The sequence below is a fragment of the Erpetoichthys calabaricus genome, chromosome 9, assembly GCF_900747795.2.
Source record: "Erpetoichthys calabaricus chromosome 9, fErpCal1.3, whole genome shotgun sequence".
Taxonomy (NCBI): Eukaryota; Metazoa; Chordata; class Cladistia; order Polypteriformes; family Polypteridae; genus Erpetoichthys; species Erpetoichthys calabaricus.
The window spans coordinates 57768958-57785406 of record NC_041402.2 but is presented as its reverse complement, the minus strand read 5'-3'; the positions used below and the strand labels follow the sequence as shown (position 1 = coordinate 57785406).

The 16449-nt window shown below is 37.0% G+C and overlaps 1 protein-coding gene across 2 annotated transcripts in view; it reads left to right on the top strand.

Annotated features, from left to right (window-relative positions):
- The window catches only part of adamts18 (ADAM metallopeptidase with thrombospondin type 1 motif, 18), a 144893-nt gene that overhangs the window by 58552 nt on the left and 69892 nt on the right, over positions 1 to 16449 (top strand). For both annotated transcript variants that reach the window (XM_051932023.1, XM_028809641.2), the window contains one exon: positions 4831 to 5003. In XM_051932023.1, coding sequence (XP_051787983.1) covers positions 4831 to 5003 — 173 coding nt within the window. The remainder of the gene's footprint in view (positions 1 to 4830; positions 5004 to 16449) is intronic.

Sequence of the window (16449 nt, the reverse complement as noted above, 5' to 3'; positions counted from 1 at the left end):
TAATTGAGTTATATGCACATACATCACAACAAGGGGGACCCAGCCGCTGCACCTTGGTTTATTATACCCTTAACTGCATGCATGGATCCTACATTCACCAATTTCTTAAAACAATTACAGTAATCCCTCCTCGATCACGGGGGTTGCGTTCCAGAACCCCCCGCGAAAGGTGAAAATTCGCGAAGTAGAAACCATATGTTTATATGGTTATTTTTATATTGTCATGCTTGGGTCACAGATTTGCACAGAAACACAGGAAGTTGTAGAGAGACAGGAACTTTATTCAAACACTGCAAACAAACATTTGTCTCTTTTTCAAAAGTTTAAACTGTGCTTCATGACAAGACAGAGATGACAGTTCCGTCTCAAAATTAAAAGAATGCAAACATATCTTCCTCTTCAAAGGAGTGCGCGTCGGGAGCAGAGAATGTCAGAGAGAGAGAGAAAAGCAAACAAAACAATAGGGCTGTTTGGCTTTTAAGTATGCGAAGCACCGCGGCACAAAGCAGTTGCAATGAAGGCAGCAGCTCACACCCAAACCGTCAGGAGCAAAGAATGTCAGAGAGAGAGAGAGAGAGAGAGACAGATAAAAACAAACAATCAAAAATCAATACGTGCCCTTTGAGCTTTTAAATATGCGAAGCACCGTGCAGCATGTCGCTTCACGAAGCAGCTGCACAGAAGGGAACAACATGAAGGTAATCTTTCAGCATTTTTAGACGAACATCCGTATCGTCTAGGTGTGCGAACAGCCCCCCTGCTCACACCCCCTCCGTCAGGAGCAGAGAATGTCAGAGCAAGAGAGAGAGAGAGAGAGAAAAGTAAGTTGGGTAGCTTCTCAGCCATCTGCCAATAGCGTCCCTTGTATGAAATCAACTGGGCAAACCAACTGAGGAAGCATGTACCAGAAATTAAAAGACCCATTGTCCGCAGAAATCCGCGAACCAGCAAAAAATCCGCGATATATATTTAAATATGCTTACATATAAAATCCGCGATAGAGTGATGCCGCGAAAGGCGAAGCGCGATATAGCGAGGGATTACTGTACACTGTGTACTGAAACAAATACACTATATATTAAAGCACATGCACCACATGCTGAATCACTTTCATTATATACTGAGATTTTGTTTCATCTATATCTATATATAAAATCCAACATCTGTCTGTATGTCTGTCCGCTTTTCACGAGAGGACTACTTAACTGATTTAGATTGGACTTTTTTCTATAATTTGCTTGAACACATCGGTTGATTTTTCAAGTTCATCATGCTAAGTATCATAGTTTGCCTACAGGAGCATTTAATTTGCGCTAATCCAAGTTAGAGGCTGCGGGCTAAGGAGAGCCACATGCTATTCTCCCCACACAGAGGACGCTCTCCCATCAGAGCTGAACACAATCAGATACAGTACAATTTTTGACGTTGGAGCGTACCTACCTTACACTTGCCCAGAATTTTTTTAAATTGATTTTTAAAGTTTGTCCTGTCTCAGTACTATGTGGGCGGAGCCGTGGGGGATAGCTAGTACACAATATACTGACGTGCTTACACTATATACTTAAATGTTTATACAAACATTATGTTGACATTTTGTCTTTTACACTACATGCAAACATTTATTAGATAGACTGTAACTGACATGTAACAGCTAAAAAATTGAGAAGGTTGTGAATTAGTGTATTTTATGCTGTAAATCTAGCATCTATTACTCCAATTTATACTGTGTTGTGATGTTGTACTGAAAATCTCATGACACATATTATTATTAGGTTCATTACTTTTTATATGTAATTCTATTCTCAAAACCACTTTACACTAGAATTACCAGAGCCAACGAAAAAACTCATAAATCTGGCCGACCTTAATCTAATTCCTGGCTTCCTGGCTCAAGGAAGTGAGGCAAATAAATTCCACTATGCTGTGTAAACATTTTAGCATATAATATAAGCATTTCAAACATTCAATTAATTGCATGAGAGGCTTAAATGCGCAATCTGTAAATGTCTTTGCTTTTTTTGTAATAAGTGTGAAACGTCATTTGGTGTTACAACTTTATTGTCTGGCTATAGCAAAGAAAAAAAAAAACACTCAAAATATACAAAAAACATGAAAAGCAATGCTTGTGTGAACAATGCAAATAAATGAAATTTGTTAACATACCATGGTAGTAATAGTAATCCATTCATCCATCTTCTAAACTTGCCATTTCCTGAGCAGGGCTGCAGGGAAGCTTTAACCTATCCCAGCAAGCATAGGACTTAGACAGGTGAACTTATATACTTAAAATTCCCATTATTACTACTGATAACCTGTTTTAATTCAAAGTAATATAGTTTCATGTAAAATTACGCATTCTCATTGATCAATAATAAAAGCAAAAGTCGGTCAAAGTATGAATTGATGTATGGCAGGAATGTTTTGCTCATGGCCAATTATATGTAGTATGTTCAAGACTAAGCAGTTCCAGTGAACTACAGTAATAATATTATAACTGGTAAAAAGAATTACAAATAGTGTATACAAAAAAGTACTTAGTTACACAGTACTTCAAATATATCTGATTAACTGAGACCCATTGCCTTAAGAAATTTCCAAAGTGAAGCCGGGATACAACTTTAAACTATTTGTCATTGGAATTGTTTTACAGAAAAAAAGCCTATACATAATATTAAGCTAATAATTTATATTCCTCTGTACATTCAGTAAATTAGTTAAGTAAAACTGAATCCTGTCAAAAATATTCTAACGTCAGTCATTTTCCAACCCGCTATATCCTAACACAGGGTCACGGGGGTCTGCTGGAGCCAATCCCAGCCAACACAGGGCACAAGGCAGAGAACCAATCCCAGGCAGGGTGCCAACCCACCGCAGGACACACACAAACACACCCACACACCAAGCACACACTAGGGCTAGTTTCTAATATTGTAGATTTTTTTAGTTATCCCTTTTTTTGCAAACTAAACTACACAGAAGAGTAAAGTACACATATCAGTTTTTCTTACATTAGTAGACAGTAAAATTTGAATATGAAACAATCTTATTGAATAAAGCTAGAATATACTGTATATACAGTATTACAAACAAAAACCTTAATGTTTAAAAATGTGTGCACTGTAAGTTGTGAGATGAAAGCAGACTTATTCTTCAGTGCTGATTGTTATTCTAGTAGGATGTATCTAAAGACATCTTAATAAATTAGAACTAAGAAATATAAGGACAATATTTTTAATACAGTATAGCTTTCTAGTAACTGGTGATTAGTCAAAAGAAAGTGGCAAGCTGTTAAATACTGGCAGAGTCTTCTGCAAATATTTACATTTTATGTGGTACAATTAGTCAAGTCTTTCTGCATACAAACTAACCAGAGTTATACCGGCTGTAAGACTGAATGATTAAAGTAAAGACTGGCATTGATCCAGTGAATAAAATGCTGACCAAAGTTATTTGCTTTGAGGTTATATTATGGAAGCATGCCTAACATTCCTCTTATAAAAAGTTTAACTGTTCTGCAGATGAATAAAACTGAGATAATATCTGTAAAATCAAGTTAAAGCACCACTGTAGACTGGGGGATATTGCTATGTTTGACTTGGATTTTTTTCCAAAGGGTAGCTTCTTTTATTTTTAAGTACAGGTGGGAATTTTGGCAACAAGGTTTTTCATTGCAGAATCAGCTTTTCCTGGATTTTAGCGTAAAACTAATAGATTTTTTCCCATTGTTCCATATACCAAAATATACCAAAATTAGCGCCTGCTGGACTGAAGAATGATAGCAAAGCAGATGACCTAAATGCCATATATTGTAAAAATAACTTTTTAATAAATATAGAAAGACTGTTTAAACCTGTTTGACATATTTTTGTTTAAAATGATATTTACATTAGAGGTTACCCATTTAAATTTCTTAAAATTCATTGTAATAATGATTATGATCACTGCTGTTATATTTTAAGTATGCTTTTTTAATTAATTCTGCCAATAAAAAGTAAAAATCTAATTGGCTTTGTTACAAATCAAAGAATAATAAATCACTTTTACATACTGCACATCCAAACAGAAGGGGGTATTTGCTTGTGATGCAAAGGACTATTCAGTAAAGATTCTTCATTGTGACAAGGGTTAAAATGAATTACATCACTATACAAAGTCAAGGAAGACAACTTGGCTGCAAACCCTGATAAATGAGTTGGACACAACTGTGGTGATATCTAAAGCTTCTGTGTAATAAAGAAATGAAATGTCTGCTTAACATAACATAGTTGTGAGTTGCTCAGCTTTGCAACCTCACGGATCCCAGTCTCTTTCTCCCCATGTCCACTTAGGTTTCACTATGTGATTAAGTATTTTTTCCGCACTGTTCAACCCTTTCAGAACATATACACTGTATCACTGTAATGCAGTTATCAGGCTTAAAAATGAAAAGGTGACAATGTTGCAGTGCTGTTGTAATCTGTTATGTCTGAAGCAGGATCTGGACCTAAGAGGTCAGTATTGTCAGAAATGAAATTCAATGGTCAGTCTGAATAAAAAATCTGTTAAACAGTAGCTGTCCACATAACAATATAGGAATATCCGTAAAAAAAAAAAAAAAATTCAGTAGCACTGTTCAGCTACTGTAGCAGTCACGTGTAACCAGTTTTTCTTGAAAGATGGTGGTTAAGTCTTTTAAGCTAACTGTACTGCATCAATATCCTTCCTTTTATCAATCTCAGATGCACTTTCCTTAATTTACAAAGGTCTCGGCAATGTATTTCAGATTTGATACATATCATTTTGTATGTTTCCAGCTACTAGTCTTATTTTACTTTATTCTGTCTTTTGCAGACCACAGTATGGTGGGAAATTCTGTACAGGCTCCAGTCGTATATACCAGCTGTGTAATACAAAAGCATGCAAAACCTACATTGAGGATTTCCGTGCTCAGCAGTGTGCAGAATATAACAGCAAACCTTTCAGAGGCTGGTACTACAAATGGAAGCCCTATACAAAAGTGGAAGGTACTTTGAGGCTATTGTAGTTAAATGACTGAACATGCTATAAAATATGTATGACTGATTAACTTATATATACAGTGCTATTTCATGTTTGGTTTCAGATTTTGATTTTTAAATATTTTGGGATTTTTTTTCATAGGTGATCTATAAAGCTGTAAGCACCTCTTTGTAATGTTAAATATTCTCAGCTTTCTACATAAAATTATCATTAAGAAAGGATTCATCCCCTTTGTGCCTCCATGTCTGCTTTTGATGAGGGACTATATATTGACACAACATGCCACACCATTTACTGATGAGCTGTAATGGGATCATGTGATTTATACTGATCTATGAGGAGAACCACCCATTTCTCTAGGGTTCTCTGTTATGAAACAGACTGTGAAAGGAATACTTTGTCCTATAGACAATACATCAACAACAACAACATTTATTTATATAGCACATTTTCATACAAATAATGTAGCTCAAAGTGCTTTACATGATGAAGAAAAGAGAAAAAAAGACAAAGTAAGAATTAAAATAAGACAACACTAATTAACATAGAATAAGAGTAAGGTCCAATGGCCAGGGAGGACAGAAAAAACAAAAAAAACTCCAGATGGTTGGAGAAAAAAAATAAAATCTGCAGGGGTTCCAGGCCATGAGACCGCCCAGCCCCCTCTGGGCATTCTACCTAACATAAATGAACAGTCCTATTTGTATTTAGGGTTATCATGGAAGGACTTGATGATGATGGTCATGTAGACTTCTGGCTTTTAATTCATCAATGTAGGAACATCATGGTGCTATGATTAGGTGGTGGTGGCGCAGGTCGCGACCACAGAAAACCGGGAAAAGAAACAGAAGAGAGAGTAGGGGTTAGTATGGATTTTAGAGCCACCATGAATAGTTATGATAATTAATTGAATATACAGAGTATCAGGATTAAATTAAAGTGAAGTTATAAGAAAGCCATGTTAAAGTAATGAGTTTTTAGCAGTTTTTTAAAGTGCTCCACTGTATTAGCCTGGTGAATTCCTATTGGCTGGCTATTCCAGATTTTAGGTGCATAACAGCAGAAGGCTGCCTCACCACTTCTTTTAAGTTTAGCTCTTGGAATTCTAAGCAGACAGTCATTTGAGGATCTAAGGTTATGATTTGGAATATAAGGTGTCAGACATTCCGATATATAAGATGGAGCGAGATTATTTAAGGCTTTGTAAACAATAAGTAGTATTTTAAAGTCAATTCTGAATGACACAGGTAACCAGTGTAGTGACATCAAAATTGGAGAAATGTGCTCAGATTTTCTTTTCCTAGTTAGGATTCTAGCAGCTGCATTCTGCACTAGTTGCAAACGATTTATGTCTTTTTTTGGGTAGTCCTGAGAGAAGTGCGTTACAGTAATCTAGTCGACTGAAAACAAAAGCGTGAACTAATTTCTCTGCATCTTTCAATGATATAAGAGGTCTAACTTTTGCTATGTTTCTTAAGTGAAAAAATGCTGTCCTAGTGATCTGATTAATATGCGATTTAAAATTCAGGTTACAGTCAACAGTTACCCCTAAATTCTTTACCTCCGTCTTGACTTTTATTCCTAATGCATCAAGTTTATTTCTAATAACCTCATTATATCCATTATTGCCAGTTACTAAAATTTCTGTTTTCTCTTTATTTAGCTTGAGAAAATTACTATTCATCCATTTAGAAACACAAGTAAGACATTGTGTTAGTGAAACAACAGAGTCGGGGTCGTCAGGCGCTATTGATAAATACAGCTGCGTGTCATCAGCATACCTGTGGTAACTCACGTTATGCCCCGAGATAATCTGACCTAATGGAAGCATGTAGATTGAAAAGAGCAGTGGACCCAGGATAGAGCCTTGTGGAACTCCATATAGAATATCATATGTCTTTGAAGTATAATTACCACAACTAACAAAGAATTTTCTGCCTACCAGGTAGGATTCAAACCAATTTAAGACACTACCAGAGAGGCCCACCCATTAACTAAGGAAATTTCTAAGAATATTGTGATCAATGGTGTCAAATGCGGCACTCAGATCCAAGAGGATGAGAACAGATAAATGGCCTCTGTCTGCATTTACCCGCAAGTCATTTACTACTTTAACGAGTGCAATTTCTGTACTGTGATTTGTTCTAAAACCCGACTGAATCTTATCAAGAATAGCATGTTTATTGAGGTGGTCATTTAGCTGCATAATGACTGCCTTCTCTAAAATTTTACTTAAGAAAGGCAGGTTAGAAATGGGTCTAAAATTTTCAAAAGCAGAGGGGTCAAGATTATTTTTCTTGAGTAGGGGTGTAACTACAGCAGTCTTAAGACAGTCTGGGAAGACCCCCGTATCTAATGACGAGTTTACTCTGTCAAGAATACTATCAATTAGCACGCCCAATACTTCTTTGAAAAAACTTGTTGGTATTGGGTCAAGGACACAGGTGGAGGGTCTCAGTTGAGAAATTATTTTATGTAAATCAGGTAAATTTATCCTGGTGAAAGAATTTAATTTGTTTGAAAAATACAGCAATAGCCTCACAAGTTTCACTGGAAGTATTTTGGAGGTATTCCTTTGAGTTACCTGGGTTTAGCAGACGATCAATCGTAGAGAATAAGATTCTGGAATTACTAGCATTGTTATTTATAATCTTAGAGAAACAGCAGCGCCTCTCAAGACGGACTGTGTTATTGTATTCTGTTATTTTAACCTTCAGTATCTCATAGTGGATAGTTAGTTTAGTTTTTCTTAGGTAACCAGAGATCTCAGAAGAAGCACAAATCTAGGAAGAGGTACTAATGTTTTGCAAATGAATTGTACACCACTCTAAGCTCAATGTACTCCATTATACAGAAGAGGGAGCAATGTAAAAACAATGCCACACTGACTGAATGTAGCTAGTCATTTTTACTCAGTTGCCATGCAACAAGGTAACTGATTAGGGAAGATTACTGCAATCACAGTTTTTCAAGGATTAAACATTTCCAGAGCATTGTACTATTTGACTGTGGCAAAAATGCTGTGTTTAAGAAAAATGTTCTTGCCTTCAATGAGTTTGCTGAACAACATTTACAGTATACAGTAGGTGGCAGACAGTCTTGTTGTTTAGAAAAATAGAATTTGGCCTGAATGCTAGTACGAAAGTAAAATATCAAGTACCTCCTACTAGCAAGATTTTATGATTCCTTCAGTAAAGTATGAAGGTGGTCACATCATTTTATGTGGATGTTTCACAGTAGCAGAGACTGACAATCTTATCAGGATAGCCAGTAAGTGTAATAAAGTACAATATTGCAAAATGCTGGATAGACACCAATGCTTTTCTGCTATGTAAGAGAAACAGGAATAAAAATAGGTTTTTCTAAAAAATAATTACCAAGAATAATGTCAAAGCAAATTCACTTAAACTGAATAAAATATATCTCATTGAGTGGCCCAGTAAGAATTCTGTTCGCAGTCCCAATAAAAATCTATGGTAAGACCTCAAAAATCATTTCGAGCAGATAGGAATGGGCAAATTTTGTTCCATTACAATATTATAAGGTAATCAAAAGATTACTGAATAAAGCATTATGGGTGTCAGAGATGTTTGAGCAAGGTACATGATGATGATGACATTTCACTTTTTCAGTTTTATCGTTATTGTTTACTGTGTTGTTGCTTTTTTGGTGGACTTTATGCAGTTCACAAATAAATCTTCCTAATTTAAAGCATAAAATTTCACATTGAGAGGATGTTAAAAGTGAAAAAAACATGAGAGGTAAATATCTTTCTCAAGGCACTGTGAAAGTTTAATAGCATTTAAGAATGCAAAAGTATGTTAAAATATGATAATATGAATAAACAATATATATATATATAATTATATATATATTGTAACAATAAAGATCACAAGACATTGTGAAGGTTTGGGGCAGCTACCCGTATTGTTCCCGGCTGCAAAACTTCTTAATAATCAGCTCCATGTTCACGCTATCCAGTCCAAAACTGAAGTAACTCATTATTAACAAGATGGCGGCTTTAAAGGCCATTACAGGATGTGATGTCATCAGGACCGGAACCGGAAGTGACGTCATTGGCTGCCCCAGAGCCGGGCAGGATTTCCCTAGAATGGTCTGCAAGAGATCGAGAGGGAGAATTAGTGCACTTCGCCACCCCCTGGTCTGGCGTGGAATTACATGTATTCGAGCCCTTTAGTTGTCTCCTAAACACGCATGTGTGACAATATATATATATATATATATATATGATATGATTAAACAATTCATTCATTCATATTAAACATTAAAGATATTTTTTAACTTAGTTTTCATTGGTTCAAATGGATTTGTATTTTTTCTGTCTTCTAATATTGAGCTTGCTTGATATTAAATTTTTTCAACATAGCAGCCATTGTATGACCTGCCAGTTTAATTTTTTTTACATTTTCCGAGTCTCTACAGTCTATTTCAGGCCTGATTCAGTTTTTATAATAATAATAATAATAATAATAATAATAATGCATTTTATGTATAGGGCACTTTACATTAGCAGTAAATCTCAAAGTGCTACATAAAAAGTTTAAACAAAGGCAAAGCAAGATAAAAACAGACATAACACAACAATAATTATAGCATTCTTGTTAATAGCTTTCCTAAATAGAAAAGTCTTTAGCTTTGTTTTTAGGCTCTCTGGTAGGGCATTCCAGAGTCACGGAGCAGTGGCTGCAAAGGCTCGGTCACCCATTGTATGAAGTATGGTCACAGGGGGGCGAAGGCGGTAGGTATTTGCAAAATTGAGGTTTTTGAGGATTGTAGTATAAGGAGTTCCTTGAGATATTGTGGAGCATTTCCATGGATACACTGGTGAGTAAACAAACAGAGTTTGTATTCAATACGGAGATGGATAGGGAGCCAATGAAGTGACCGAAGGATTGGTGAAATGTGTTCATATTTCCACACCCTCATCAGGATTCTTGCAGCACTACTTTGAATTTGTTGTAGCTTTTGAAGACTCTTGTTGGGTATCCCAAAGAGGAGTGTATTACAATTGTCCAGTCTGGATGAGACAAAGGCATGAACCAGCTTTTCAGCATCACAGAGGGAGAGGTAGGGACAGAGTTTGGCTATGTTTCGGAGATGAAGGAATGCAATTTTACAAAGGTGATGGACATGTGTATCAAATGATAGATGGGAGTCTAACTTGACACCCAGATTTGTAACAGAAGGGAAGAGGGTAATGGTACGGTCAGAAAAGGAAATACAATTTACAGAGGAAAGAAGTTGATGGGGGGTGCCAATTAAAATAGCAATGGAATGAAACTCCATGCTTGCGGATGATGTGACCCAGGGGTAGCATATAGATGTTACAAAAGGGTCGGCCCAAGGACTGATCCTTGTGGGACCCCACAGGTGACAGTGTGGGTATGAGATTTAGCATCCCCCAAGGCCACATACTCATCACTATCTGTAAGATAGGACTCGAACCACTCCAAAGCAATGCCAGAAAGACCAATTATATAGTGAAGATGATGAAGGAGAATATTATGATCTACCGTATCAAATGTAGCTGTGAGGGCCAGGAGGATAAGGAGTGATAGAGAGTCAGAGGAGTGATGGTCACCAATGACCTCCTGATGGCCGCTGACCAGGGCTATCTCTGTACTGTGAGAAGTTCCGAAACCAGATTGAAATTTTTCAAACAGATTGAATTTTTTGAGGTGATCCTGAAGCTGAACCAAAACAACCTTTTCCAAAACCTTAGACAAAAATGGAACGGTTGGAGATCGGACAATAGTTTGGTATCACTTCAGGATCCAAAGAGGATTTTTTTAAATGAGGTCTAATTTTTCTGGTTTTCAAGGCCAGTGGGACCAAGCCGCTCTGGAGAGAGTGATTAATGATATCAGCAATAACAGGGCTTATATCTGATACATTAGCTTTTACCAGAGGAGTAGGAAAAGGGTTCAATGAACATGTTGAAGGCCTCATTCTCTGTATGATGCCCTCAACTTCTTTAACTGTGGTACAGAGGAACTGGGAAAGGCAGCCCATTGGCTTTGATGTAGAAACATCCAATGATGGAGGGCTGGAGGCAGACAATGAGGAGCGAATGATGTCCACCCTAGAGGTGAAATATTCAATAAAATTATTGCACCGCTCCTCTGTGAATTTATTACATTCGTAGGTGTGAGGATTGAGTAAATGATATATCACAGAAAAAAGTTGTTTTTGTTGTTGTTGAATAAATTTGAATAGTATTGAGATCTGGTTAGGAGGTCAGTGCTCTGGAGTAGTTTTTTTGGTGTTCCTGATAAGCTACTTTGTGGACCGTTAAACTGGTTACAACAAAATGCTGCTTAAGGGCTCGCCCAGCTGCTTTCATCTGTCGAAGCTCACTTGTAAACCACAGGGCAGATTTTACAAAAGAGACCACTTGTGATTTAAATGGGGCATGGGTCTCAAGGATGTTATGGAACCCATTATTGTAATAATCGACTAATTCACTGACAGAAGAAAGGTGGGGAGCAAGGGAGAAGTTCTTATTGTCAGTCTTTAAATCAGTCAAATTTATTTTTTTCAGGTTCCTGAAGTGTAGTTTTTAGGCAGAATGGTGAATTGCTGGTAGGCTAGGGTGGTCTGTATTCTGTTTTCATTATTCTAAGATAGAGAAAGTTGTACAGATCATAACTTTTAAAAAATAAAGTTGTATTATTTGAATAAATACAAACTGAATGCATAACTCAGAAGGCTTAGATTGATGAATAAACAAGATCAGTCCGCACCTTCAAAAAGCCTCATCATGCTGCACAGGAAGAGGCACTATAGAATGAAAAATAACCAGAGACAGCCTCCAAAAGCAAGTCATAGTTATAACGTAGAATTAAGCATAAAGGAAACATGCATCAAAAAGGCAATACACATCATGTGGAAAAACATGTTTTTCATAAGTAAGTGAAAGTTAACTTGAAGGAATAATGTTTCAAGTTAAACAGAGTTAAAACCTGAGATACTGTATATCCTGTTTACCTTTCTGGTATTTTAAATGAAAAATCTGAAATATCAGGAGTCATAAAACATTGAGAGGCGAAGTACAATAATTCATTACATTTATATAGCGCTTTTCTCAGTACTCAAAACAAAGTCACTCTTCAAAGACAACATTCCTCAGTTTAAACTAGTCTTGGTGCAATATAAAATTGCATACTATATACACTACTCTAAACTGGCCCTGTAATGGATTGTCATCCTGTTCAGGGTTTGATCCTACCTTGTATCCTGTGCTGGCTGGGATAGGCTCAAGCACCCCTGTTCAGGGCTAAGCACATAAGAAAATGACTTGACTGACTGACTACTCTAAACTCAGATTTTCTTATATCTACTCAGGGTTATATCCAACTTCTAAACATTTTTTGGACTTGTCGTTAGATCAGAGTGTACGGGACATTTATTTTGACTATATTGCTCCAGGTCTTTGTAATTGTAAGTAGATCCTCATTATCTTAGTGCATCTTCTGAAATTATCCCAGATGGAACACCCAGAAATCATTTTGGTGTAGTTGCCTTTGTTGTACTGCTAGTTTGATGCATAAATTTGATCAGATGGAGACACCTTGTATCACCTTGTTCACAGCAGCTTTGAGAATTTCTACAAAATAAAGATCAAAACTAAATTATGGGAGACTCTCTGGAATACCGCTATACCATTTAAACACCCAGAGAAAATTTGAATAGCAGACCTTTTCTCTTTCATGATTTTCTTCCTAATATGTCATTTACATGAAGGGAAGGAAGAAATAGGAATAATTGGAAATGTTAATATGACACAATACAAGAATCCAATACTCAGAGCTCTTCAAGAAGACATTATTAAAAACATATTAGCTTAATTATATCACAAATCATAAATTCATAATCATACAATATTGTGGATCTTTTTATACTGGGCTATTTTCTGTACTACTCTATCTTAAAATTCTGCCCACAACCACAAAGAAGTTAACACTCTGCCCACACACTATACTGTAATTAGTGGCTGTGAGAAAAATATAAGAAACTGGTAACCATTTCAAAGCTAAGGTTTAGTGTTACAGTCTCTTTTTGCATTTTTGTTAATTTAATTGTTGATATTTTTGAGGGAAATTTATATACAATGCTGATATGTCACTTAGTTTGAAATTGCTAAATGTTATTTTATTTATATAAATTCATTGAATATTGTTTGAGTGGTGGACAAAAATTTGAATAATATTTAGCACTGAAGCATATTGTATATAATTCTAAATTAATGTTTTTTTATTAAAATTAAATTTGTTGATGTGTGTTTGCCACCTTTTGACTTGCCTGCAAACAATAAACGAATTAAGTTAGCTGTGAAAATAGATTAATCATTATTAATGACAGTATAATCTGTTAAATAGTATCCGTTTTTATGATGGGTCTGAAAATATGTTTAATTAAGTATTACTCTGGCAATAGTATAAAAGATACAGAAAGCCAATTTATATTACGTTGTTAATAGTAAATGGATTACTGTGTTTGAAAGCTATATTCAGTGGAATTGTTTGACATAATGCAAAACAGCTGTTTCTGTGATAGTTTTTAGCTCATGATGTCAGTTTTGTACAAATCATGCACTACATAATTTAAAAAGAAATAATTTGAAAGTTGGCTGATAACTTTATGATAAAAATGTGCCGTGGCTTTACTTTCAAGAGCACCCACTACAATTATCATCTTTTTTGCTTTTGGACAAACGTCTAACTTGCCAGGCCATGTTTTTTTAAATGATTTCAGGCTGATTGTATTAGGATGGTATTGGGGTGTTTGGGGTTTGCAATTCCAATTCAACAATCCACCATCTTGAATTTGAATTCTGTCCCCAATCACTGTTCATGTGGAATTTGCACATTTTTTCCATGTCTGTATGTCTTTCCCTCCAGTTTTACTCCCACATTTCCAAAGAGATGATAGGTATTTTGATTAGCAATTCCAAATTAATCCTGTGTATGTATTGATGTATGTAAATGAGTGGACCCTGGATAATACTCAAACATGACTCTCTTAAATATCTTGTACCCTGTGTCTTGTCAGCATAGAATCTTCCCCTCTGAGACCCTAAATTGAATTAAGTGGGTTTGATAATATTATGTTGTTTGTGGTTGGAAGTGAACAGTGTGCTTCAAGAATATTTTTGCACTTTTTAACATCATTTCTTCAGTTTCACTACCTGAAATATCCATCCATCCATTTTCCAACCCGCTGAATCCGAACACAGGGTCACGGGGGTCTGCTGGAGCCAATCCCAGCCAACACAGGGCACAAGGCAGGAACCAATCCCGGGCAGGGTGCCAACCCACCGCAGGACTACCTGAAATATTTTCTGGTTTAATATATTGACATTCAATATTGAATGTGGAGTCAAAAATGGCAGAAATGATGATAAGTGAAACATGTAGTGCTCTTGATTGTTACAAATCATTGATATCTGGCAGCAATGTCATATTCCCTTTGCTTTTCTATGCTATTGCTATAAAATTATATTCTACTATATTTTATATTTGATCTTTTGTTGTAATGAGAAATACCCACTATTACAATAAAAAGTGTATGGTTAGCAATTTTTAAATAGTGGTTGGAGCAGGACTTTGTTTTACCATTACTTCATTTTGTGAGGTGCAAACAAAATTAACCCAGTCTATGTACAGATTATAAATTGGAAATACTGCTTATATTTACCTAGCATTTGCATAGCAATGATCATGTTAGTGTGGGCAACAATTCTCATGGTGTCATGCAAACTACCATACATATTAAAACTGTAGCATCATAGTCTCTTCAAAGCAACATTACTGTAGCTAATACAATAAATGAGCAAACAAGGACAAAAATGCTTTTGAAAATTCCATGCAAATGGAATTATTTTAACAATATACCTGTAGGGCGGTGGGTAGCACTGCTGCCTCGCAGTTAGGAGACCCGGGTTCGCTTCCCGGGTCCTCCCTGCGTGGAGCTTGCATGTTCTCCCCGTGTCTGCGTGGGTTTCCTCTGGGTACTCCGGTTTCCTCCCACAGTCCAAAGACATGCAGGTTAGGTGCATTGGCGATTCTAAATTGTCCCTAGTGTGTGCTTGGTGTGTGTGTGTGTGTGTGTTTGTGCCCTGCAGTGGGCTGGCGCCCTGCCCGGGGTTTGTTTCCTGCCTTGCGCCCTGTGTTGGCTGGGATTGGCTCCAGCAGACCCCCGTGACCCTGTAGTTAGGATATACCGGGTTGGCGGATGGATGGATGGATGGATATACCTGTAAAAGAGATATACAGACACAAATATATTTACAGTATACTAATAACTAAATATATTCAAAAATAACAGATATACCCAATTACAATTTCAGTAATATAAGACTTGATGTATAAAAAATATTCGTAATGCTGGGCCACTTTAAATTCTCATGTCCTCATCAGCATCTTTGTTTTACAAAGTTGTGATATAGTGTGATATTCCTGTTGTTACCTGAAGCCTATGACCTGCTCCTTGGTTTTGAAATTAAAGGAAAGATTTGTTGTCCTATTACCATTGTGTCAGAATGTAAATCTCTTCCCTGGAAGGTGTCTCATTAGTAATGGTGAGCATACTGTAAAAGGCGCTATATAGGAGCCTGACCCGACACAGACTCGCACCCGGAGGCACGTATAAAAACAAAAGAACTTTTTATTTTCTTCACCTGTGGGGCACGTCTTCCCCATGACCCCCACAGGCACAACACAGTCCCCAGTACACAAATAAAGCACTCAAAACACACTCTTCTCTGGTACCTCTTCTTCTTCTTCCTCTTCCTCCTCCTCCTCCTTGCCCTTGAGTGGTGGCTGCAGGCTCCTCTTATAGCCCGCCCGGAAGTGTCTTCAGGTGGTAATTAGCCTAATTAGGCTGCACTTCCGGGTATGGCTGCATCACAGCCCAAACAGGCTCGTTAAGTCGTTCCGCTACTCCTGGCGGTGGCCATTGACCCCAAAAGGCACGAGCTCTGGTTTTCCACGATTGTGGCCCCGATATCACCCAGGGGGGCTGTACTCTTGCGCCCAGGGAAAGATAGTGCCCCTCTCCCGGTCCGTCCTTCTTCCAGGCGTCCCAGTGGGGCAAGATCTCTTGTCGTCTGCCACAATACCAATGACGGTGATGTCATTATCAGTTTTAAAGATGGAGGTGAAAATCTGTATGGTAATATGAGGTGATGAAGGAATACAGCAGGGAGCTCAGCACATTCCCATATTGAGGATCAGTGTTAACAAAATTATGCTACCAGTTAGCACATGCTGGAGATGGCTAGTTGGAAATTCAAATTTAATTTGTGGCCTGTGGCACTAGCTATAGAGTTCAGGATCTTTAAGACAAGCTTTAATGGCACAACAGTGTTAACTGCTAAGCTGTAGTCTATATATAGTACTCTGGCATTGCAATTATTATTATCCAGGTGTG